This window comes from Odocoileus virginianus, chromosome 28 (assembly GCF_023699985.2).
Source record: "Odocoileus virginianus isolate 20LAN1187 ecotype Illinois chromosome 28, Ovbor_1.2, whole genome shotgun sequence".
In the NCBI taxonomy this organism is placed as follows: Eukaryota; Metazoa; Chordata; class Mammalia; order Artiodactyla; family Cervidae; genus Odocoileus; species Odocoileus virginianus.
Genome location: NC_069701.1, coordinates 33,096,791 through 33,122,071, shown reverse-complemented (window position 1 = coordinate 33,122,071; position 25,281 = coordinate 33,096,791). Strand labels below are relative to the sequence as shown.

General features: G+C 47.7%; 1 protein-coding gene and 1 long non-coding RNA gene across 5 annotated transcripts in view; one reads left to right on the top strand and one right to left on the bottom strand.

The window, feature by feature from the left end:
• The first annotated feature begins 4,543 nt into the window (after nt 1-4,543).
• VPS37C (VPS37C subunit of ESCRT-I) overlaps nt 4,544-25,281 on the top strand; it is a 29,018-nt gene continuing 8,280 nt past the window's right edge. Inside the window, exons 1-2 of one of the 4 annotated variants that reach the window (XM_070457430.1) lie at nt 4,544-4,807; nt 20,142-25,206. In XM_070457430.1, coding sequence (XP_070313531.1) covers nt 25,116-25,206 — 91 coding nt within the window. In that variant the 5' untranslated portion in view covers nt 4,544-4,807; nt 20,142-25,115. Of the gene's footprint in view, nt 4,808-6,322; nt 16,102-17,486; nt 25,207-25,281 lie in introns of those variants that run through there. The other 3 variants (XM_070457431.1, XM_070457432.1, XM_070457429.1) reach the window with 3 other exon arrangements.
• LOC139031847 (uncharacterized) lies at nt 15,384-17,509 on the bottom strand. Its single transcript, XR_011484364.1, has 2 exons — nt 17,218-17,509; nt 15,384-16,477 (listed from the first exon to the last, which is right to left on the bottom strand). It is a non-coding gene; the product is annotated as an uncharacterized lncRNA (long non-coding RNA).

Below are 25,281 nucleotides of genomic sequence, written 5' to 3'. Positions count from 1 at the left end.
AGTCACCAGTCATGACTAAGAGCAAAGGAGGGTGGGAAATGCAATCTTGTAGCTACTGGGCACATGGCTATATAACAGGAGGCATTCTGTTTTTAAAAATAACCTGAGAATGGCAATTTCATAAGTAGTACCACTCCCTGCCTCAAGAGACACAAAAGATCCATCCAAAAAGATGGATCAGGCCGAAATGCAAGGCATAGTGTGGGAGTCACTAGCGGGAAGCAAGAATGAGAAACAGCTACGTGGATCTGACCTGAGATCTCACGGGACAAACAGAAAAGACAAAGTCTTCACTGGAGATCTCCTGAGCACTGCATTGGGGATTAAATCTACCACACAGTCAAACTTCTTTTGGAAAACTGCTTTTCCAACTCAGGTTGCAAGTCTTTCTCAATATCTCAGCTTCTTAAGTATCTTGCCTTTGTTACCTCACATTCTGACCTGCCTGTCTCACCTTCCTTACTTGTGTTCACATCATATCTTCATCCAGTCCACCAGCATTTGTTGTTGTTCAGTCACTCAGTTATGCCCAACTCTTTGCAATCCCATGGACTGCAGCACGCCAGGCTTCCCTGTCCTTCACCATCTCCCGGAGCTTGCTCAAACTCATGTCCATTGAGATGCCATTCAACCGTCTTGTCCTCTATCATCCCCTTCTCCTCTTGCCTTCAGTCTTTCCCAGTATCAGGGTCCACAAGCATAACAAGATTCAGTATTGAGGAGATTCAGTATTGAGAAGCAGGTAGAAACAGAATGACTACTTTAATATGTATTCTGTTCCTGATCAAGGTCATCTGAAGGACTGAGATGGCTAGAATAGGGAGATATCTTGTTTCCTCTAAAGTTCCACCCAAGAAGGTGACTTCCTTGAACCTGGGGATGGTGTGTTCACTTTTGCATCCACAGGTCTAACAGCACAGGTATTCAGTGTATGTATGTGGAGTGAATGAACAAGAGAAGATAGTAAGGAGCTGTCTTCGCTTTCTCTTTCTCACTTTTTGCCTGTGTCAGGGTCAGTCTGAATAGGAAAATTAGAAATATTTGAGGACTGGTGTATGGGAACATGGGTGCAAGTGATAGGGGACCTGGGTCATAGAGGGTGGGGAGGCTGAAAAGAGCCAGAAGTGGAAAATAAGAAGAAACAAGCTAGGAAGAGCAGGCTTTTCTAATGCCATCTGCCTCAGATGACCTGAATTTTGTGCCAAGTTTGTCCCCTCCCTCCTTTGCCCTAATTCTCTATCTTTACTTATTCAGCAGGGCCAGCATTACTCTCCCCACCCCACCCTAAGATACTTGGCAGTGACCAAGTTGATTCAGAGAGCAGCCCTTGTCATTTCCTCTCAACACCCTCAGTGGGATCACTGTGTCTGTCACATTCACAGGATAGTGCTGTCAGTCTTTCAGGAGTTCTCGGATCTGTGTGAAAAGATGTACAGAATAGTGTCTTCCTACCATAGAGAAGTTTCCATCTAGAGAGAGTGAATGTTCAATTACCGAAAAATGTAGCAAATACTAAAAAGAAAAAAAGGGGGGGGGGGGAGTGTGAGGAAATTGAAGAACATAGAAGGTGGCACTTACCCAGTCTTGGGGGTACCAAAAGTGGAGTATATGAGTGACATTCTAAAGAATGTCAGTGATAGGAAAACCTAAAACAACAGTGGCTCACAAAGGTGGTTTACTTCCTTTCGTATAAAAATCCAGAGGTGGGCATCCAGCAGTGTCATGAGGCATGGAGCTCCATGGTGTCACGGCTCAGGCTCCCTCTTTTGTTGTGTGGTCAGGCATGGCCTCTAGTCTCACGGTTACCTCATGGTTCAAGATGACAACTCTAGCTCAGGCTACTGTGTCCATATTCATGTCCTACCATTGTACCAGTAAGTGAAAGGATTGCAGAATATAAACTCAAGCCATCAGTAGGACTTTCTAAAACAAATACCAAATGAAAAATTATACCGCAAAAAATGTTTATAACAAAAGGTTAAGATTCACTGTCTTGACTCTCCCCGCCCCCAGAAACAATTTCAACCCAGCCTTCTGGCATCTGCTGTCAATGGGAGCCAGGCTGACATTATGACCAAAGTGAAACGTTTTCAAAACCAGTCACAGCATCCCTCAAAAGTGCTACCTGTGTCCCAGAAGGGGCAGTAACTGAGATGCCTTCCTCACTGATCCCATCCCCGGCAGCCTACGAGGGACTCTTCATGAAAGTGAAAGTGTAGTCATTCAATTGTGTCCAGCTCTTTGTGATCCTATCGACTGTATGTAGCTGCCAGGCTCCTCTGTCCATGGGATTTCCCAGGCAAGAGTACTCGAGTGGGTTGCCATTTCCTTCTCCAGGGGATCTTCTGGACCCAGGGATGGAACTCACACCTCCCGCATTGTGGGCAGGCTCTTTACCATCTGAGCCATGAGAGAATCTATGAGGGACTCATCACAGAAAGAGTAAACTCAGCTCAATAGCCAACAGTGATTATCTTAGCCAATCAGATCCACTCTCTCAAGAATATGAAAAAGAAATTTGAGAGTATCCATTGAAAGGAAAGGTGTAACATGAAAAAAGAGTCAAATGAGGAGAATGAGGCCAAAAGTATTGCTGGTGACAGTGCCAGGTCTTAATTCAACATCAAATAAGATTTTCAATTTGGTCGGAAGATTTCCTTGGTCTAAGAAGCTCTCATCCTGGGGCCCCATTTTCACAAACCTGCAGTTTTAGATGCTGCTAAGAAGCAAACAGGGAACCGCTTCACCTCCAGGTCAGCTTGTTGAGTACAAGCTGCCTAGATAAGGTGGCACTAGCAGCAGGGCCTTGCTTCATGGGCACCAGCCTAGTGATTCTGGGCAAGTGAGGATTTATTGTCTAAGGTTGCCTGTTATTTTTTAAGCACTACCCACACAGAATGGACTAAATGTAATCTAGGACCTTGGCAGAGGAAACATATCAAATTGCCAACATCTGTCGGATCATCAAAAAAGCAAGAGAATTCCAGAAAAACAATGACTTCTGCTTCACTGACTACACAGAAGCCTTTGACAGTGTATATCACAACAAACTGTGGATAATTCTTAAAGAGAAGGGAAAACCAGACCACCTGATCTGCCTCCTGAGAAATAGGTATGCAGGTCAAGAAGCAACAGTTAGAACCGGACAAGGAACAATGGACAGTTTCCAAATTGAGAAAGAAGTACTTCAAGACTATATATTGTTACCCTGCTTATTCAACTTATATGCAGAGCACATCATGTGAAATGCTGGACTGGGTAAGGCACAAGCTAGAATCAAGATTGCCAGGAGAAACATCAATAACCTCAAATATACAGATGATGCCACCCTTATGGTAGAAAGCAAAGAAGAACTAAAGAGCCTCTTGATGAAAGCGAAAGAGGAGAGTTAAAAAGTTGGGATTAAAGCTCAACACTCAGAAAACTAAGATCATGGCATCTGATCCCATCACTTCATGGCAGATAAATGGGGAAAGAGTGGAAACAGTGACAGACTTTATTTGGGGGGGGGGGGGACTCCAAAATCACTGCAGATGGTGACTGCAGCCATGAAATTAAAAGACGCTTGTTCCTTGGAAGAAAAGTTATGACCAACCTAGAAAGCATATTAAAAAGCAGAGACATTACTTTACCAACAAAGGTCCCTCTAGTCAAAGTTATGGTTTTTCCAGTAGTCATATATGGATGTGAGAGTTGGACTACAAAGAAAGCTGAGTGCTGAAGAATTGATGCTTTTGGACTGTGGTGTTGGAGAAGACTCTTGAGGGTCCCCTGGACAACAAGTAGATCAAACCAGTAAATTATAAAGGAAATCAACTCTGAATGTTCATTGGAAGGACTGATGCCGAAGCTGAAGTTCCAATACTTTGGCCACCTGATGAGAACTGATTCATTGGAAAAGCCCCTGATGCTGGGAAAGGTTGAGGGCAGGAGGAGAAGGGTACGACAGAGGATGAGATGGTTGGATGGCATCACCAACTCAATGGACATGAGTTTGAGCAAGGTCCGGGATTTGGTGATGGACAGGGAAGCCTGTTGTGCTGCAGTCCACAGCGGTCGCAGAGTCGGACATGACTGATAGACTGAACTGAATGAATGAGGGCCTTGGGAAACAAGTTACTTTTCAGGAAGCTACTCAGTTGTTTTAGGGGCCCGCCAGTCAGTTCCAGTTTGACAGCCACTGCTGTTTGCTTGGGGATATTCAGGACACTGATGACTTCAGCCCTGGCGTGGGGGTTCCCAAGTCTGAGCTCAGACCGTCGAGGGAATCCCCTTGGTGCTGGAATCCCATTCGTTTCCTTTCGGGTCTCCTTTGGGCCACTTTGAGCCTCACCCTCAAGGTCAGGCACTGTTTGAAAAAGAAAAAAAAAAACACACCCACAAAAGGAGACCATCTCTCTCCCGTCACAGAAGCAGACGCCTTCGCAGGCGCACTGCCCAGGGCCTCCTGGGTTCCGCCCAATGGGCGGTGTCCCTTCTGGGGACGGGGCAATAGCCTGTGGGGGCGGGGCCAGGTTCCCCTCTCACGGGAGGGGTCTCGTGGGCCCTCCCGTGGGTGTGGTCCCCCCGGTGGCGGCGAGTGTTCCCCGGGGTGCTGGGGGCCGGAGGGTACGCTATCGTGGTGACTCAGAGGCCTGCGGCGCGCCCAACGTGCTGTGGGAAGAGTGACGTGGACTCGGCTCCCAGCTCCCGGACGTTGAAGGGGTCACTTCCGGCGGGAGGGGGCGGGCCTCGTCGATTCCGGAAATGTGGGTTTAGGCTGCGATTTAACCCCGCGACGACTGTGCGCCTGCGGAGGCAGCTTGGGGTACGTGAGTCGGACCTGGGGAGGGGCGAGGATGGGAATGGGGGCGGCGCTGGCCGTCGCTCCCGGCGCGTCCCCCGGCGTGCCCGCCTCACCTAACGGAAGCTGGTGATTGGGCGCGAGGGACTCGTGACTCCCGCCGGGACCGGCGCTCCTGCCCGGTGCCGTGGGACCGCGGGACGGAGGCAGAGCCCGAGCTCCCCGCGCAGGTCCGGTGTCCAGCCGGGCTTCACCCGTCACTGTCCCCTTTTCACCCTCCACCCATTACTTGAGCGTCTTGCCGGTCACACTAGAACCGGGTTGCCCATCGTCCAGGTGGGGAGAGAGGTTTGAGTGCGGTCTGACTTGCCAGCGGTTGTCTGGCTGCAGAGTGGGGTCTAAGTGACGCTCTGGTCTTGTAACCTTTTGGGTTGTGCCCTTTCTCCAGGGCAGTGAGGATGGCCCTTTGCAGCTTGGGTCTGTTCTTAGCCTGTTCTTGTCCCTGCATCGCTGACCAATCCCTAGCTCTGGGCCGGCTGGGTACAAAGGTCATTGGTGCTTGTGTTATCTCCAAGATGTGCCTGGTTCCTCCTGGGTTCCAAGAGGGTGGGTGAGAGTGTGTGTGTGTGTGTGTGTGTGTGTGTGTGTGAGTGTGTGTGTGTCTGTGTATGTTTGACTCTACCCCTCGGTTTCAGCAAGTCAGTGCTTTCTCAGCTGCCCAATATCTGGGTCACTCACCATGAGAATGTCCACCCTTAGCTCTGGAAACTTCACAGACTTAACAGACTTTGGCAGTGTCCTAGTAATACTGTTTGTTGGTGACTGAGGCCTTTCCCACCCTCTTCATTGGCTACCTGCCTCTTACCCAGGAGTCCCATCTCCTACTGGTGCTCCCAGGATGCTTCCACTTGACTGTCTGGTCTGTGACTGTTGGTCCTAGAGCTGGAGGTGGTGGTGACAGGGGACTTGGGAAGGAAAGACTTTTTATGGTTATTGTCCAAAGCTCTGACCTTGCACAGGCCTGAACTCTGGTTCTGGATGGGAGTGAGGACTTGCAGTGAAGTTCTGAACCCTGGAGTGAGAAAGTTAGCATTCTTGGCAGTCATAGTGCCTAGAAAAGCTTTTCCCTCTAGATCATGCCAGAAATCTGGCTTGATGCCTTTGTAGTTTCCATTAGATTGAAAATTTTCTTAGTAGATTTCACTTGGACGGCTTCTATGGCTTTTTTGTTTTATTTCAAGGTAGCAATAGCTCTGATTTCTTACCTTGCTGCCATGTGTGTGCTTTTGGCAGTGTTCTAGGGGCTTTGTGAACATATAAGGATTCTGGAAACAGTTCAAGGTAGGTGGTGAGCCCATTTTGCCAATGAAGTGAGAGAGACCTAGAGATGTTAGGTGGAGTGCTGCAGCCATTAAGTGGCCACATTGGGATTTTTAACCCGTGAGCCTTATTTCTGAGCTAATGTATTTGCTGGCTGTTAAGAAGCATCTGTAATGCACACCTCCAGATATTCTTGCTGGAGATATACAGCGCCACCTCCAGATATTCTTGCTTAGGTTCTCTAGGGCATGTGCCGTTCTATGTTTGGTCGCTCAGTCATGTCCAGCTTTTTGCAATCCCATGGACTGTAGCCCGCCAGGCTCCTCTGTCTGTGGGGATTCTCCAGGCAAGAAGAATGGAGTGGATTGCCATGCCCTCCTGGGGATCTTTCCAACCCAGGTATCAAACCCAGGTCTCCCATATTGCAGGCGGATTCTTTACCGACTGAGCCACCAGGGAAGCCCAGAAGGACATAGGAATTTGTATTTTTAACACTTGAACTCAGTGATTCTTACTGTAAGGCAAGTTTGGAAGCACTGCCTTACAAAAGAGGAGTTTGTAGATTAGTTGAACTTGGAAGTGAAATTTTTTCTAAGGGTTCTTATTGTCTTTTTGCTTATTGGTATGTAATCTGCTAATCTGCTGTGAAAAGGGCATCAGAGTAACCAGCTGTATGAATCATCTCTTGGACACTGTTGTCCAGTCCTGGTAGGGTTTTTCCAGACTGACCTAATCAGATCAGCAAAGACCTTATTTTAATCTGATTGGATCTTTGTCCGGAAATTGTTTAGTTTCTCCTTAGTGTTTGGAGTTTTCCGAAGGCTCCAGTTTATTTCTGAGTAATTGCCCCAGACAGAGAGATCTCTGTAAAGGCAACAGTGTCTCTGAGGTTTGGGGACTATAAAGGAGGTTTATTTATCAGGTGTTTGCTCCACTGCATTTCTTTTCCTTTTCACTGGTTTATGTGAAATACTTGAGCAAACACCAAACAGCTTTGATTGTTGTGATTTAGCAGTGGCTTACAAGTGCAGTCCTTAGAGTTTAGGGTGGGGAGAAGAGGGAAGACTGAACCAAGAAAATGAAACAAATGACCCAGGTCAGGTATGCCTAGCATTGAAGACATGTAAGTCTTGCTAATTTATCTGCTCCTTCCTGGGCGGAATTACAGGTAGTAAAAGAGGAAAATCAGCATGATGCTAATACTTTATTCTTCTTCCGTCCAGTGAACATTGATTTCTAAGTTAACTTTGTTGTAAACGGAGGATGTACTTTATATGATTTGAATTTTTATAATTCACTATTCCATATAAACATTTAAGAGTGTTAGGTTCTTTTGATGAATTGGCCTCCTTTATCATGAAATGACCCTTTTAATCCCTGATAATATTCTTTGTCCTGACATCTACTTTGTGTTGTATTAATATAGCCAATCCAACTTAAAAACAATTAGTGCTAATGGATTGATATCAGAATATTTGAAGAACTTCTACAACTCAACAATGAAAAAACAACCAGGTTAAATCTGACAAAGGTCTTGAATAGACATTTCTCCGAGGATGATATACCAATGGCCAATAAGCACATGAAGATACTCAGTATCACTAGTCATTAGGGAAATGTGAATCAAATGACAAGGAGATACCACTTCTCACTCATTAGAATAAAAATTGTTAAAGGAAAAAGAAAACCATCTGAAGGCTTGGCAAGTGTTAGTGGCTCAGTCGTGTCCGACTCTTTGCGACTCCATGGACTGTAGCATGCTAGACTCCTTCATCCATGAAATTTTCCAGGCAAGAATATTGGAGTGGGTTGCCATTTCCTTCTCCAGGGGATCTTCGTGACCCAGGCCTCCTGCATTGCAGGCAGACTCTTTACCATCTGAGGCACCAGGGAAGCCCAGTGGCTCAGACGGATCCCTTTCTTGTATTGCTGGTGGAAATGTGTAAAGTGTACAGCTGCTGTGGAAAGCAGTATGGCAGTTCCTCAAAAAATTAAAGATAGGATTACCATGTGATCTAGCGATTTCAATTCTGAATATATACCCTAAAGAAGTGTAAACAGACTCAGGTATTTGTTCACCAGTGTTTCTGACAGCATCGTTCACAATAACCAAAAGGTAGAAGCAACCCAAGTGTCCACTGACAGATGAATGGGTAAACTGAATGTGATACCTGCACACAACAGAACATCATTCAGCTTTAAGAATGAAGGAAAGTTTTGACAACTTGGATGAAAGTTGAAGCAATAATGCTAAGTGAAACAAGTCAGTCACTAAAGGATAAATGATCCTCCTAACAGTGCAGAAGATTCCGGTTCAACCCTGGGTCAGGAAGATCCCCTGGAAAAGGAAATGGCAACTCACTCCAGTATTGTTGCCTGGGAGATCCCATAGACAGAGGACGCTGGTGGTCTGCAGTCCATGGGGTTGCAAAGAGATGGTCATGACTTAGTGACTGAACAACAACCTCTTACATCAGGTGCCTGGAGTAGTAAATTCACAGAATCAGAAAGAAGAATGATGGCTGGCAAGGGCACAGGAAAGGGAGGAATAGGAGTTAATGTTTCAGAAGTACACGTTTCAGTCTGAGATAATGAAAAAGTCCTGGAGGTAGATGGTGGTGATGCCTACAACAGTGTGAATGTATTTAATGTTACAAAACTGTACACTTTAAATGTTTTAAATGGCAAATTTTGTGTATATTTTACCACAAATAAATGGATAGGTATTTTAAAATGTAGTGTTTGTGTGGTGTATCTCTTTACATCCTTTTGATTTTGAATTGTTTGTGTCTTTACGTTTCAAGTGAATTTCTTATAGGCAGCTTATAGATATGTTTTGCATTTTGTAAATTCAGCCTAACAATTTCTGCCTTTTAATTGGGATATTTAGGCCATTTACATTTAATGTGATTATTAGTGTAGTTAAGTTTAACTCTCAAAGTCTTTGTACTGCACCATCTTGCTTCAGATCGTGCACTTTAATTTAACCTGAGCATGTTGCCTGGAATGTTTTCATTACAGTTCCCTCTGACAGGTGTGCTCTGAGTCCTGGATGAAGTGTGAGTCTACCCATCTGGAAAACATCCTGTCAGAGTCTCCTCAGTGGGGTGCAGTCACCTGAGGGACAGGCCTTAAGTGTGTGGCACATGGGATGCTGGGTGCAGGGGCCTGGGGGGCGGTTTTCTTCACTGGGTAGTTCTGTGCATGCTGCTGGCATCTGGGGCCCAGACAACTCTGTGCCAGGCTTACCTCTGGTGGGTTAACTCTGGTTGGGTTTAACTCTATCATCTTGCTGTTTGATTTCAATCCGTCCTATGTTTTTTCTTCTTACACATCCCTTTTTTTTTCCCTGAGTTATTTGGGATTGATTAGTTTTTTTAATTCCACTTTATTTCCTTTGTCAGTTTATTAGGTTTGTTTTTTTTAAGTGGTTGCTTTAAGATTCATGATATGCATCATAACTTGTCATAGTCTATAAGCAAATGATCTTGTATTATTTTACGTGTAGTATAAAAACCTTACCATAGTATATTCTCATTTCCTCCCTCATGGCCTTTATACTCTTGTTGTCATACATGTCACTAAGTCAATTGTATTTTTCTCAGCATTTTAAGATGTCATTCTGATGTCTTTTTGTTTACATTGTTTCATGTGAGTAATCTGCTGTCATTTTTATTTTATGAAGTTCATCTGTTCATTTCTCTTTTTTTTTCCTTCTGGCCACTTTTATGACTAGTTTTAAACGATTGAGTTATTATGTACCTTGGGTAGTTTTGGTCTTCCCTTGTGGCTCAACTGGTAAAGAATCCACCTGCCATGTGGGACACCTGGGTTTGATCCCTGGATTGGGAAGATCCCTTGGAGAAGGGAAAGGCTACCCACTCCAGTATTCTGGCCTGGAGAATTCCATGGACTGTATAGTCCTATAGTCCATGAGGTCACAAAAGAGTCGGACACGACTGAGCGACTTTCACTTTCACTTTTGGGGTAGTTTTCATATTTCTTATGCTTGAGTTAATTGAGTTTTTGTATCTGTAATTTCAAAGCTTTGATCAAATTTGGAAAATTTTCAACTAGTCATTCTTTAGGGATTTTCTCTATTCTCTTTTCTCTCCCCATTTTGGAAAATGCAGTCACATGTATTTTAGTATTAAAGTTGTTCCACAGCTGTCTGATGCTCACTTTACTTTTCCCCCAGTGTGTGTGTGGGGGAGGGGGGGTTGTGGTTGTTTTTGCACAGTTTCTGTTTCTGTTTCTTCAAGTTCTTTGATCTTTTCTTCTGGAGTGCCTAATCTGCTGTTATTTCCATATGGTATGGTTGTTATATCAGACATTTGTAGTTTCCATTTCTAGAAGTTTGATTTGGGTCTTTTTTTTATATTTTCTTGTCACTGTTTAACATGCTTAATCTTCTTTTGCTTTTTGAGTATATGGAAGATGGTTATAGGAACCCTTTTAATGTCCTTGTGTACTAGTTATATTATCTATATTTTTTAATCTGTTTCTACTGATTGGTTTCCCCCTCATTATGGATTATATTTTCTTCTTGGTATGTTTGGAAATTTTTGTTTAGATGTTGAATGTTGGGAATTTTGCCCTGTTGGGTTCTGGTTATTTTTGTATTTTTATAGATAGTCTTGAAATTGTTTGAGGACACTGTTAACTTACTTGAAAATAGTGTGATCTTTTGAAAGTTCACTATTCAACAGTGATAGCTGAGACCAGCCTTTATACCAGCACTAATTTTCACATTACCAAGCAATACCATGTTCAGTGCCCTGCTGATGTTCTATGAGTTACGAGGTAATTCCACTCTGGTGGGTGGGGGCACAAATTAGTCTTGGTTCAATGTGAGGCTCAAGGATTGTTCCCTCTAATCCTCACCAGTACTATCAACACTCAGCAGAAATGTGGAGAGGGATGTCCTGCAGATTTCCAGAGATCTCTCTGTGTGTATCTCTCTCCTGTGAACTCTGCTTACCTAGAGAAGTTGTTTGAGGCAGGAGAGTAAGTCTGGTCCCTGCTCCTCTAAGTCTGCCAAAAAGAGAAGGTCCCCCTGCTGTCAGCACTCACTGAAGACCTAGTGCACGCCTAAGCCTTGACCTTGACCTTGGTGCAGGCAGGCAGATATGAATGAGACATATGCTGGGCCCTTGGTAATCTCCCAGTCTTGCTGGAGAATCATGCTGATTCCCACATAGTAATTGCTGCATGGTGTGTTGGTCTTTTCTGGTAGCTCAGACAGTAAAAAATCCACCTGCAGTGTGGGAGACCTGGATTCAATCCCTGGGTCAAGAAGATCCCCCGGCGAAGGGAATGGCTACCAACTCCAGTATTCTTGCCTGAAGAATTCCATAGATAGAGGAGCCTGGAAGGCTACAGTCCATGGGGTTGCAAAGAGTTTGGATACCTGAGTGCTAATACTTTCACTTCACTTCATATAAAGAGCACCATGGGAGGGCAGGATGATGTCTTTGGGAAAAGATCAAGGAATACTTCCGAGAGAGCTGACAATAAAGGATCACCAGGCATTTTCAAGCTGGAGAAGGTATAGGGAAGAAATTCCAGGCTAGACGGACAGAATAGTAAGAGCAAAGACAGAGCGGCAAACCTTGGGGTTCCCGGAGAACTGGGTCCCCATCCTATTGATCTTTTTAGATGCGGAGTATTTGTTCTGGGAATAGGTAGAACAAAGAATCAGGTGGAATCCACAGCTCATGGAGGGGTGGAGGGAGAACTAGCTCGAAGAGGAGGCTCAGGCTCTGCTGGTACAGGGCCTTGAATGCCAAGCTGACGAGTACGAAATTTTGAGCATGATACCAAACACTGGGTGTTTTAAAACCAGTTTTCAGCAGCCCTGATTGACAGTGTTCTGGATTTTCCTGGGGGATGTGGAAGAGTGCTAGAGAAGGCTGAGTCTGCTAAAACCAGGCGGGAAGCTGCCGGAGACCCTGGCTCCTGTGGACATTCTGCACTAGGAGGGAGAGGAGTCTCGAGCTCACTGTGGTGCTGATACAGCTCCGCCCCATCTCACCTGTGTGGTGATGGCCTCTGTAGATTGCTGCCTGAGTCTTGAGTAAAGTTGAGGAGGCTCAGGCCTGGGTTCTCTTTTTCCGTGGCTACACTGTCGCCCCCCAACACACCTCCCTGCCTCTGCTGGACCCAGAAATGTGTAGGGTCAGACATGGCTGGCAGAGGTAGGGTCTGGAGTTGCCTCACTCTATACCAGCCTAGGATGGCCCCAGGTCAGCCAGGAGAGCGAGGCTCCTCATCTTGGAGGTAAAACAGAGACACTAGCATGACCCTATACAGATTCCTATTATTTTCCCTGAGTGTGTCTTTGGCTTAGCCTTCATCTTGATCCTTAGGATGGTTGAACCTGTTTGCTCAGCCTCGTCTGCACATGAGAAAGTGTGGGGTGGGGTGGAGGACTGCCAGCCGCAGAGCGAGATCCTTTCTGAGTCATCTCAGCAGTTGGGATGGAATAAAAAGAAATGAAAGTTCAGTGTGAAGTAGCTTAGGATGTTTTTATTTTCACGTCAGAGCCACAGGGCAGACAAGCAGAAGGCTTCTCTTAAGTGGCTGGGCTGTGTTTTACTATCGGGAAGTTTCCAGAATGGACTACTTGTTAGATGACCTATTTTTTTTTTTGGCTATCGTATTGACTGAAGCTGAATGCTATTGATCTGAGTTCTGTCATTCTGTTGACTGATGTGGTCTCTGAAGGAATCTGAGGTTTTCTTTCCTTAGTGTCCATGTGAGAAGGGCTTGAGTTGCAAACATCAGAATGGACTGAATGTGGGAACTCAGCCATGGTAAGAATCATGACCCTTTATTGAACCCGGCCTGAGAACAGGGCATTAAGTTTTCCCCAGGACCAGCTCATTTGTCCTTGTAAAACTCCTGTGTTACAGATGAGACTGAGGTGTAGGGGGATGAAGTAAGCCTCCTCTGCCCCTCCTTACTCCTTCTCCCAAAGACCACGCCAGCCTTCCCATGTGCTCTGTGAGAACCATGTACCATTTACTCTGCAGAGCCCTCCCTCCTTCCCTCTGTGCCTTGCAGGTGAGGCATCCCAGCTGGAGGATGGGAGATAAGGCAGGTGGTGAGGGGATGGTGGGGATCAACAGGAGTGAGGGGTTAGGGGTATGCTTTTCCAACTGCCTTCCTGGAAGGTGCCTCGGGGACCCCCATGCTGTCAGTGAAAAGACCGAGCTGGGAGAGTGGGGCTCTTCCCCTTCCCCTTCACCCAGAGCGTGGCCTCTGTGATGTGTCCTGAGTGCTGGGGGGGTTGATAAAGTTTTGGAAAGCATCAGGAGTGGGCTCAGGAGGCACATGGGGAAAGAGGATGGAGGCGCAGGTCCTGAGAGCATGTCAGGCTGTGTTTAGACTCTTCCCAGCCAAGGTGTTGGGGAGATAAACACAAGAGGGAAGGAGAAACCAAATAGATGGTGAGCTTCAAGGAAGGTTGGATGGAGTTAGAAGCAGTGTTTAAAAAACATTAATCCTTAGGTGCCTGGCAATTTGGAGGTAGGAAGTCCCATTTTGGAGTTTGTGGAAGGGTCGCAATGGATGCATGTAAACATTTGAACAACAACTAGATCAAACCTGGTGGTGGACGTCAGAGATGAGGGAACTAGCCTGGAGGGGAGAAGTGAGGATGGAAGGCTGCTGGAAGTGGAGGTCGGGAGGGGAATCTAGTTTGGGAAGAAAAAAGGTGATAAGGGTGCCTTCCTGCACTTGGCATAATAAATGGCTCATCATCCCTGGGTCTTCTCACTTGGAACCTGTCTCTGGGGAAAGAGACATCAGATGGAGTTATTCAGGGACCTGAGGAGCATCTGGTCATGTAAATATTAATGTACTGATGATAATGTCCTCCACAAGCCTTGTCCTGAGAGACCATACATCCCCCATAGATGTATGGGCCCCCTTAACGTTTGTGGACCTTTGTTCAGATTGGTCTGGAGTCTGTTTCAGAAAGTCATCTGGAACCTGTTCTTTCAGAGTTCTCCCACATGGGCCTAGCTGGGAACCCGGCAGGGTTGTCAGATAGCACTTTACAACAATAAGTTTTGAAAAAGTGTGAAAGTGCATGAGTTAATGCTGCCTAGCGCTGGCTTGGTGGTTTTCCTAGCACCTCCAGATGTTTTCGTGTTTATTTCTTGCTAAACTCATAACACCTCGTGAAGTTGGTAGAGTTACTCCTGTGTTACCAGTAAGAAACAGAATTAGGAGGCTGAATAATTTGCCCAAGATCACATAACTAGTAAAAGGTCAAGTTGTTGTGTTAGTTGCCCAGTCATGTCTGAGTCTGCAAATCCCATGCACTATGTCCTGCCAGGCTCCTCTGCCAGTCCGTGGAATTCTCCAGACAAGAATACTGGAGTGGGGAGCCATTCCAGCCTTCTCCAGGGTATCTTCCCAACCCAGGGATCAAACCTGGGTCTCCTGCATTGCAGGCAGATTCTTTACTGTCTAAAGCACAGTAAAAGGTCAACCTGGGATTTAAACCCAGAATATTGGACTCTCAAGCCTTGAGCTCTTTCTACGGCCTTTCACACTGTTTTAACTATTTAGCACAGGGAAGTATGGAGGGATCTCCGACCCCAAGCCCAACTCCAGAAATTCCTTAGACTAAAGAAAGAAAACAAAAGAAGTCTCCCTTCTGGAAGACTTCTGGTACATACCACCTTTTCAGATTGTCAAGGCAGGTCAGTTCGACGATGTTTTGGGGCAAGTGAGAAGTGCATGATGCGTGGTTTGCTTTTGTCAAGTCCTGTGGGAAGTTAGGTGACTGAATGTCTGCTTACTTGATTTAACAGTTGAAATCGTCCTGGGAAAAGAAAACTTAATCAGGTTAGAACATATTTCCTCATTAAGCAGCAGGCTTAGAAAGGCTTCTAAGGCAGCCACAGGTGTTTTTGTCACAAGGGGAGAAATGGGGCCATTCCCAGACAACACGCGGAGATTGAACTATGCAGGTTGCCTTGGTAACAGCTTTTTCTGCTGCCCTAGGGAGATGTGAGAAAGTGACAAGAAAAGCCAAGGTTTTTACAAGTCTCCTTGCAGTGTGATTTCAGGCTTGAAGTAGTCGGCAAGGAAAGGTTGACTGGTAAGGGTGAGGAGGGGAGTAATCAGAGCCAGTGCTTTAGCTCCTGGTGGAGCCAGGAAAACAGAAGCACTGGATCAGTCAGAGTTATGGGTTATGGTTCAGAAATAGCAGTTATTTCCTTAACTCAGTATTGAGCCCTAGAGAGTCAGGAGTCACCTCGAATCATCGGATTGTGCCCCAGGAGGCAAAATAATTAATATTTATTCTGGACTCAGGAGATGACAAAGCACTCTCAGGGCTGCTTGCTCATGCCAGGGACACATGCAGCCCCCCAGGTGGGAATATCATCATGCTGCCCATTTTACAGATGAGGAAACTGAGGTTAAGGGACGTGTTGGAGGTCACACAGCTGAGGAGCCAAAGCGCAAACCTAGGACCTCAGTCCCCAGATTCTGTTTCTGTTCTGCACCCAGCAGGAAGAGACCCAGCTCTAATAGCTTATGCAGAAGCAAGGGGTGAGGGGCACCGCCCGCCATCTCTAGGGCTGCACACTGTACTGTGATCTGAACACCCTCCTGCTTAGAAAATGCTGAGTTTTGCTTTCGGTCTTTCCTTCCTGTCCCCCGCCCTCCCCTCCGCCCGGGGAGTTTATCCTTGCATAGGATCTAATATCAGTTGAAAGTATTTGTTGTTGAACTGAACAGTCCCAGGATAGGTCCTCATTGAGCGGGAGCCATCAATACCTTGCTGTTTTCCCGCTTGAGGTCAGATCTGGAGGGCTGCCCCAAGCTGAGGCCTGGCAGGCGTCCCACCAGGACATTCTGCAGCCGCTGTCTCAGGAAGTTGTGACCAAGGGCAGCGCTCTGGCCTCCATCCACTGGGAGTTGTGTAGTCACTTTGGGGCCTCATTATCTCCCACTCGATCGTGTTTCCCGTGTTCAAGGTACGTGAGCTCGATTTCATGAAGATAGAGAGTAGCGGAAAGAAGATGAGGGCAAGACTGCAAGCAGCAGAACCAGTGGCCAGAGAGTTCATGGCCCCTCCCCACGCTGTGAGGTTTAGCCAGGCCCAGGGCACACCTGGAAACTGCCTCCTTGTCTCTGGCTGGCGCTGCTCCGGCTCGGTCAGCCCCTACACCAGGGCAGAAGCTGGGCTCCAGGACACCTGAGAAATGTCTGTTTCCCCACCTGTCTCACACGCGCCTTCCTTCTTCTGTGGATCCTGTCCTCCTTGCATGTGTCTCTCTTGGAGGGTACGGTGTTGATGTCAGGTGACAAACCACAGCACACCCCATGGTTGTTTCAACTCTGAACTGGTTACTGAAATGTAAAAACGGGGAGATGTCACAGCGTTGTGGGTTTCTAGTCTCCCTTGGAGACCAGGCAGGTCTGCTCACGCTGGGCCCGCCCTCCTCAGGCGGTGCCTGAGCTGGGATGGAGCTTTCAGGGGAGACGGTCTCAGACACGCCTGCCTGGCTTGTGTAGGTATCTGGGTTTGTGAGCTATGTGGGGATGAAAGCTCAGAGGAGAAAATAGAAAGACAGGAAGGAAGGAAAGGAAAAGAAAAGAGAAAGTTTCTTTCTCAGGTAGTGAGCAGTCGGTGATGCATTGTCTCTTATCCGTGGAGGGAACACAGGTCAGCACCTATTCCTCTCCCGCCTCCGTCCCAGTCTGATCTCTGCCTCAGTCCCAATCTGATCTCCTTAGGGTGGGAGGTGGCACCCCCCCAAAGAACTGTCGTCTCCGTACCTGTGGATGCTGTCTGAGTGGCTCCCATGGCGGCCTTGCTGTTGCCTGCCCCGACCCTCTGAGTCCTGTTCCAGCACCAGCCTCCCCTACAGGGAGGCCTCCTGGGCTCCCAGCAGCCCCACCCCTCAGAGCTGACCCTCTACCAGCTCCTCCCTCCACTCTCACCTGTGTTCACTATGCTTCACGGTGAAGGGTTTCTTTTTAAAAAACCGAACCAAGTTCCTAGAGAGCATCAGTTTGAACATAAGTCTGTGTCTGGTACTAATCAGAGGTCAGTAAACATTTATTCCCCTCCCTTTGCTCCCACTTACCCTTCCTGCTTTCATCTGGAGCCCTGCTCTGTCCTTGCCTCGTAGTAGCTGTTCCTTAAACGTTCATTCAGTGAAGCAGGAATAAATGAATGAGGCTGAAAATAGAAGAAACCCCATCCTCATAGCCCCGTGTCCCGTGGGACTTGCCCGCCAGCCAACTCCCTGCCGCCGGCTGTTTTTCTTAGCATTCCCTGCACCGTGTGTCAGCCTCTGCCGGGCCCCAGGGATACAGCGGCTGACGAGAACTCTTCTTGCCATCAAGGGGCTTGCCTCTCCTCACCTCTCCTCTTCTCTCTCGGCCCCTCCCCTGGGCAGTCTGCAGGCACTGCCCGAGAAGTGCCCAGCCTCCTTCTGGGCACCATGGTAAGTGGGAGGGGGTCCAGTCCAGGGCCACAGTGCCAAGGGGTGAGATCACTGGAGTTGTGAGGCCTCCAGAGGCAAAAGCAGATGGCCTATTGTATCCCCAAAGAGCTTCTCCGTAACTCTTTCCCCCACCCCGTCCTCTACTTGATGGCTTCACTGGGGGTTGTGGCCACTTTGAGAAGCACTGGTCTGGATTCCTCTGCTACTTTGGATGATCCGGAGGCAGTACACTGACAGCAGCAGGTGGGTACCCCCAGACTTTGGGGGTACCTGCTTTGTGGGCCTGGGCAGAATACTGTCTGTTCTCCGCCCCCATCCCCAACCCCTTCTACAGATTATGAGAAATGCTTGTTGCTCTCAGCCTCCCTGGTGTCTTGGGATCAGGCAGTGTCTGTGGACTTCTGAAGCAAAGGCATCAGAAGTTAACTTGCAGGGGTGGGCGATGCCTCAGTAAATCTTGTAAGATGGAACTTGCCCACTCCTCAGGTCAGCAGGCATCTTTGTGAGTCACCTCTACCTGGGAGGCAGGGACCGGGGAGGGCCAAGGTGATCAGCTTGCCTGGGCTTGTAATCTCTGCAGCTTGGTAACGTTACAACTAAGTGCTACCCTCATCTCTCCCCTGTGTCGTTTGTGAAGTCAGAGTACCAGGATAGGACGGGCCTCTGGCCTGCGGTAACAGTTTGTAGGAACTTGGGCAATACGGGACCTTGCGCAGTACCCTGTTTGTCTCTGGCTTTCATCTCTGAAATAGGGGAATTATGCCCTGAGTTCACTTTACTTACTAGACAGTTTATATAAATTAATGGGAGAGTTTGCAAAGGGCTTTGATTTCAGAAGAAGGGCGCCATGGAACCATCAGGGTCCCTTTGACAAGGAAGGAAAACTGAGTGGGACATATCTGGTCGTGGGATCCTGAGCAGACCTCTTCCAGAGGACATGGGGATGTGTGGCTCTTACACCGGCCAGCGGTGCCTTGTGGGGCAGTGAGCAGAGGCGACTGGGAGGGCAGAGCCTGGTGCAAGGAGCAGCCAGCCAGGCCAGGGCTTCTAGGTCTGGCATCCCCTCTCTCATCTCCAAAGGGCTTCCCTGGTGGCTCAGGCTGTAAAGAATCCACCTGCAGTACAGGAGACCTGGGTTCAATCCCTGGATCGGGAAGATCCCATAGAGGAGAAAATGGCTACCCACTCCAGTATTCTTGCCTGGAGAATTCCATGGACAGAGGAGCCTGATGGGCTACAGTGCATCAGGTCGCAAAGTTACATGCCATTCTACCTCAGTTTCACCACCTGTGAAATGGGCATGATAGAATTGAGAGGGATGTTGAGTTAGAAACCAGAGAAGGGGGATTAGGAAGAAAAGCACTGTAGCCCACATCCCACTGTGGCCAAGTACATTTCACCGGAAAACTTGCTACATGAAAGAGATCTACTTCTGGTAGTATCGAGCACATCAGAATTGCAGGCTGACCTCGAGGGTTCATTCTCATGACCTGCATGAAATGGAGCTGTTTCATACCTGAAGTTCTTGAGGCATTTCAAACATGCATGCTTTGAAGTCTACAATGAAAGGGAATTGATACAAGAGAGGCTTTGTATGACCGTGAGACTGAGATGGTCTTTCTCCTGTCTTTGAGAGTAGCCATCTTTCCCTATCCTGAATATGGATAGGGAAGGACTGTTGCTGAAACTCCACCTGATGTGAAGAACTGACTCACCGGAAGAGACCCTGATATGCTGGGAAGGATTGAAGGCCAAAGGAGAAGGGGATGGCAGAGGCTGAGATGGTTAGATAGCATCACTGACTCAGTGGATTTGAACTAGAGCAAACTCCAGGAGGTAGTGGAAGACAGGAGCCTGGCATGCTGCAATCCATGGGGTCGAAAAGAGTCGGACGCGACTTAGCTACTGAACAATAGCAACAACAACAAATCCTTCCCAATCAGGGAATGGCAGAGAATCATCACGGGAGGGTGGATGAATGCCAGGTTGAGCACATACCAGCATGTTTCCCCACGCAGAATGGAATCCTTTTCCCCAGCCAGGGGGCCTGATCCAGGGAGAGACGGTTTAATTAGGAGAGCTGTATGTTTCATTCCTTGCCCACTTTGGGGTTGAGTTCTCACTGCCTAAAAGACATGTGATTGTTCGGGTCACCAGGTAGATAGATGTGTCAGGGGTTTTTGCCACAGGAGTTTAAAACCATCAAACAGAGCCAGGTGTGGGACTTCAGACGTCAGAGGAAGGTCCTCTTTTGGAGGGCGGTTGGAGGGGGAGATGACTCTGGGGAGGCCATGTGTAGTGGCAAAGGTGGATACACCCTGGAATCCCCTGGGGTGCTCACTTGTTTTTTTTCTAGATTGGCCACCATTCTTTTTTTTTTTTAATATGCTTTTATTTAAAAACAATTTTTTTAATTGGAGGATAATTGCTTTACAATATTGTATTAGTTTCTGCCATACATCAACATGAATTAGCCATAGATATTCATACATCAAGGTAAATAACCCCTACCTCTTGAACCTCCCTCCCATTTCCCACCTTACCCCATCCCATCCCTCTAGGTCATCACAGACCACCTGATTTGAGCTCCCTGCAGCATACAGCAAGTTTCCACTGGCTGTCTATTTTACATATGGTAATTTGTATGTTTTCATGCTACTCTCTGTGTTCATCCCACCCTCTCCTTCCCTCCACTGTATCCACAAGTCTGTTCTCTATGTCTGCATCTCCATTGCTACCCGGCTAGTAGGTTCCATCTTTCTAGATTCCATATATATGCATTAATATATGATACTGGTTTTTCTGACTTACTTCACTCTGTGTAACATGCTTTAGGTTCATCCACCTCATTAGGACTGACTCAAATGTGTTCTTTTGTATGACTGAGTAATATTCTATTATATATATGTACCATAATTTCTTTATACATCTATCTGTCAGTGGATATCTAAGTTGCTTGCATGTCCTAGCTATTGTAAATAGTGCTGCCACAAACACTGGGGTACATACATCTCTTTCAGTTATGGTTTTCTCAGGGTATATGCCCAGTAGTGGAATTGTTGGGTCATATGGGCTTCCAGGTGGTGCTAGTGGTAAAGAACCACCACCCCTAGGTTGGGAAGCTCCCCTGGAGGAGGAAATGGCAACCCACTCCAGTATTCTTGCCTAGAGAATCCCATGGACAGAGGAGCCTGGCAGACTACAGTCCATAGGGTCACAAAGAGTCCAATATCACTGAAGTGACGTAGCACAGCATAGCATGGTAATTCTATTCCTAAGATTTTTTATTTCTTTATTTAACACAGGAAAGTCTCCTTTCTTGCTCAATATCTGCAGTGACTTATTACCAAACTTACATCCTTGCTGCTGCCCCTCTTCCTAGTGGAAACAGCAGCCTCATACAGGTTTTAGCAACATCAGGCCCCCTTTGTGTGACCTCGGACTTTCAAGCCCAGGGGGAAGACTTGGCTGCTTTTCTGTCACAGACTCACCCATGAACACCCATATGCACTACAAATTCACAAAGGATGGATGTACACACCTGATGCACAGAGGCATCCGTACTACTCTTTGGGCAGCCCCAGTAGAAAAAGAGATGAGAATGTTGTAAAATAACTTGAAAGTTTTAGAAAGATTTTGTTTTAGTGACTTTCTTCTAATCAAAACATTTCCCTTTTGGGGAGGAGGGTGGCAGGGGGAAAGTGGCTGGTGAAGGCCAGCCCATCAGGGAAGCCAGCCCTCTCGGGGGGCTGCAGGGGTGTCCAGCGTCAGCGCCTCTTGCTCGTGATGAGCCCCCAGGACCCCCTTCCTGACATCCTGCCTGCATGCAGGGTGACTCTCCTGGCCTGCTCAAAGCCTGGCGGCATGGCAGGTGTGCCCGTCGTATGGATCTCCCTACGGCGGCCGCAGCACTGGGGCTGTCCTCTCCAGACCATACACCCACATTCTGCTGGTTGGTCTGGACACTGCAGTGGCCTCACTCAGTGATGCTTGATGTCACGGGGCTCACACCCAGAGTTAAATCCCGGAGGGAAAGACCCCTGTTCTCATGTGCCAGACCCCCTTCCATGCCTGCATGAGCCAGGCCGTCATCACCCGGAGGGCAGTGCATGTGGAGGCTTGATAGACACTCAGCAGAAACAGCACAGGGAGATTGAGCCCCCTGAAAACGTCATTAAAATTAAATTAGTCGTTTATGCTAAGTGAAGGAAGTCAAGACTGGAAAACCAAATGCTCTGTGATTTCACTTGTATGTAGAATCTAAAAAACAAATGAACAAGCATAGCATAACAGAAACAGAGTCATAGATATAGAGAACAGACAGAGGCAGGGGTGCAGTGGGGTGAGGGAGAACCAAGAGGTACAAACTTGCAGCTGCAAAATAAATGAGTCACACGTATCAGATGTACAGTGCAGGGAATACAGTCAATAACTAACATCTTTGTAGGGTGACTGAGCGTAACCAGATTTATCCTGGTGGTCATTTTGAAATGTATGGAAGCAAATAACTGTGTTGTATACTAGGAACTAACAAGGTTGTAGGTCAATCACACTTCAAAAAAACAAACAAATATATAAATAAATTCATAGTAAAAGAGGTCAGGTTCATGGTTACTAGAGACGGGGAGTAGGGAAGGGAGTTTGAGGAATACCATCAAAAGGTACAGACTTCCATTATAGGGTAGATAATTGATAGGGATGATAAAGATACCATAATAAACATAATTTATAACAGCTTATAAATTTTATTTAAAAAATGCAATTTATAGAGACAACGTAAGTGTAATTAATACCATATGTTATATTTGAAAGGTGTTAAGAAGGAAAATCCTGAGAGTTCTCATCACACACACAAAGGTTTTTTCCTGTTTCTTTAATTTTGTTACCTGTAGGAAATGATGGATGTTCCCTAAAATTATTGTCATCATTTCATGATGTGAGTCAAATTACTATATTCTACACCTTAAACTTACACAGTGCTATATGTCAGTTATATCTCAGTAAAACTGGAAAGAAGGGAAAGAAGGAAGAGAGAGAAAGGAAGGAAGGGAGGAAGAAAGAAACAAAGAATGAATGAATCGTGGAGATCCTGAAGTTCTGGGTCCGCGGAACTTGGGACTCTGGCTTTCAGCAGGGACCCCCGGTGATGCTGCTACAGATGGTGAGAAGAGTCCTGGACTGGTTCAGGCACTGCCCCTTCCGGGCCTGGTGACCCTGGACACCCCTCTGAGCCTCGTCTCTGAGGTTGGATAATAGCGAGACTCACTGTGTAATGAGGTTATGGGCGTCATGGTGACAACAAAGACTTATGTAGTGCTTATGGTGTGCCAGGCACTGCTGTTTTACAGCTGGAGAAACTGAGGCACAGCGAGATTAAATACCACACCTAGTAAGTGGCAGAAATGAGCTTCAAACCTAGGCAGTCTGGCTCCTGAGTCTATGCACCTAACATCTAAGGCCAGGGGTTCTCAAAGTGTGTTCAGGGGATCTCTGAGAACCCTGTCAGGCTGTCCATGAGGTCAGAGTGATTTTCGTAACCTAGGGCATTTTTTTCCTTTTTCCTTTTTTTCTCGAATGAGTACACAGGGAAGTTTTCAGAGGGTTCACGACACAACATCCTTCTGACGGTAAGTGTGTGTGTGCTTCCATGTTCTTGTGTTTTAAGAATCCCTCACTTTTAATTTTGATAATTATCAATAGCTAAGATCCACGTAAATGAGAACTCTTTGAGGTCTCCATAGTGTTAGGAGTGACAGGTGTCCTGAGACTGAAAAGTGTGCCATCGGCTCTTGAGGCTGTGCCGCCTTGAATGTGGTCTCACTGTGCGCGGCTGGGGCTGCCTCCCGTGGTATGTGGTCGGGGGAGAGTGGGGGCCCAACCCGGGGTGGGTGCGTGGTGAGTGTGTCTGGACCTGCTAGGGCCCTCTTAGGTGGCACTGCAGAAACTGCACTTTGTCTGCAGCCCGCCAGCTGCCCACACTGGAGTGTCCATCCTCAGTCTAGGGGTGTCTCTGTACCCAGCCCTAACTTTGAAAAGGAGCAGACACCCTTGTGTGGCAGGTCCTTTCCCTGGTGGGTGGATCCAGGCCAGCTGCCACTGAGGCCCAGCAAGTCTGGGCTGTGTTGGAGGCTTTAGTAACCAATAAGTAACTTCTGCAGCGTTGGAGCCTCCTGTCAGCATTTGTCTTAGGCCAGGCCTCACACTGAGCCAGCACTTTGCCTGTGTTGACCGTTGCACTGACGCATTTTACAGATGAAGACCCCGAGGCTCAGGGTGAGTTCACTGAGCCACTTCTAGCAGTGGTAAGTGGCAGGGCCTGGGACTCAGACGAGGTCAGTCTGACGGAGCCCAGGCCCCTGACATTCCAGGTCTTCAGAATGTTGCTCAGTTCCCCTTGCTTGTCTTGCTGATGGCAAGTGCCTGGGAAATCCCATGGACAGAAGAGCCTGGCAGACTGCAGTGCGTGGGGTCACGAAAAAATCGGACACGACTTAGTGACTAACCAACAACAAGGACGGGGGGCCTCCCCAGTTCTGCTCCTTCCCCAGACCCTCACCGTCAACCTTTAGACCAAGCTTGTCGGGAGTCTCAGAGGGAGGTGTAGACAGAGTGCAGAATTCTGACTCTGCACCTTGTAACCTTTCTAGTCCCCACCCACCAGTGGGACAATTGCCCCCACCTCGCAGGAGTAGGAGAGGCAGTGCGTTGTAAAACACACCACGGTGCTCAGTCCCTGGTGGCCTCCATTGCACACGACCAGCAGTGAGCTGTTGTCTTTCTCGGAATCCGGCCTCAGACAAGCTAAGTCCGCATCTCCCGTAGATGTCTGGGCCCCACCCTGGCCTACGATGCAGCGCCCTGAGGGTGCGGCTGTGGCTCCCGCATTCTCAGCAAGCGTCCCCCCAGGTTTCAGATGCTCAACAAAGCTTGGCATCCTTGTCGTGGAGGTTGGGGGTGACATTCAGCCCTCAGTAGGTAACAAAGTGGAGGTGGCCCTGTAGAGATCTATCAGTCAGGTGACCATAGAAATGGTTATCTAAACCAGGACACTTTGGAGCATGAAAAGGGGGGCACCTTAAATAAACACTGAAGCATGAAGGCTGAACCCAGGACTTCCTGGCAGAGGCATCATGTGGCCTCCGTTGATGGGTTTCTCCTTTGTCTTTCTTCTGCCCTGGAGATGCCTTCCCCTCCTGGTCCAGATGAGGGAGCAAGCCTGGAGGTCACCTCTGGCCACACAGCCGTAACCCTGGGCCTGGATTCCACGCGCCCCCTCAGCCCAGGCGTCATTCCCGCCGAGCCATGGCACAGAGGGGCTCTGGGGGACCCCGGGCTTCTGTAGCATCAGGATCCTTGGAAAACTCGCAGAGCCTTTGTAGTGAAAACTCCAGGCTCTAAAACCCATGTCTGGAGATGGTGAGAATTAATGAGAACTGAGGATGCTGTCAGCAGGAGGGAAGTGAGCCCTGAGAGTGTTAGTGCTTCCTCTTCTCCCTGGAGCCCCATCCTCCTGGGCCTGGCTGTGGCCTCGTGTCATGCAGCCATCGATCCATGTCCCCCTGGGCAGAGTGACGGGGAGAGGGCCGCCGAAACCAGCTCTTCCGTCGAAGCAGGCGTCCTGTTCAGGTCGGTCGATTTCCTTTCCTTCTGGTACTCACAGGGGCCAGTTTGGTGGCGATTTCCGGTTCTTTTCTGATGAGG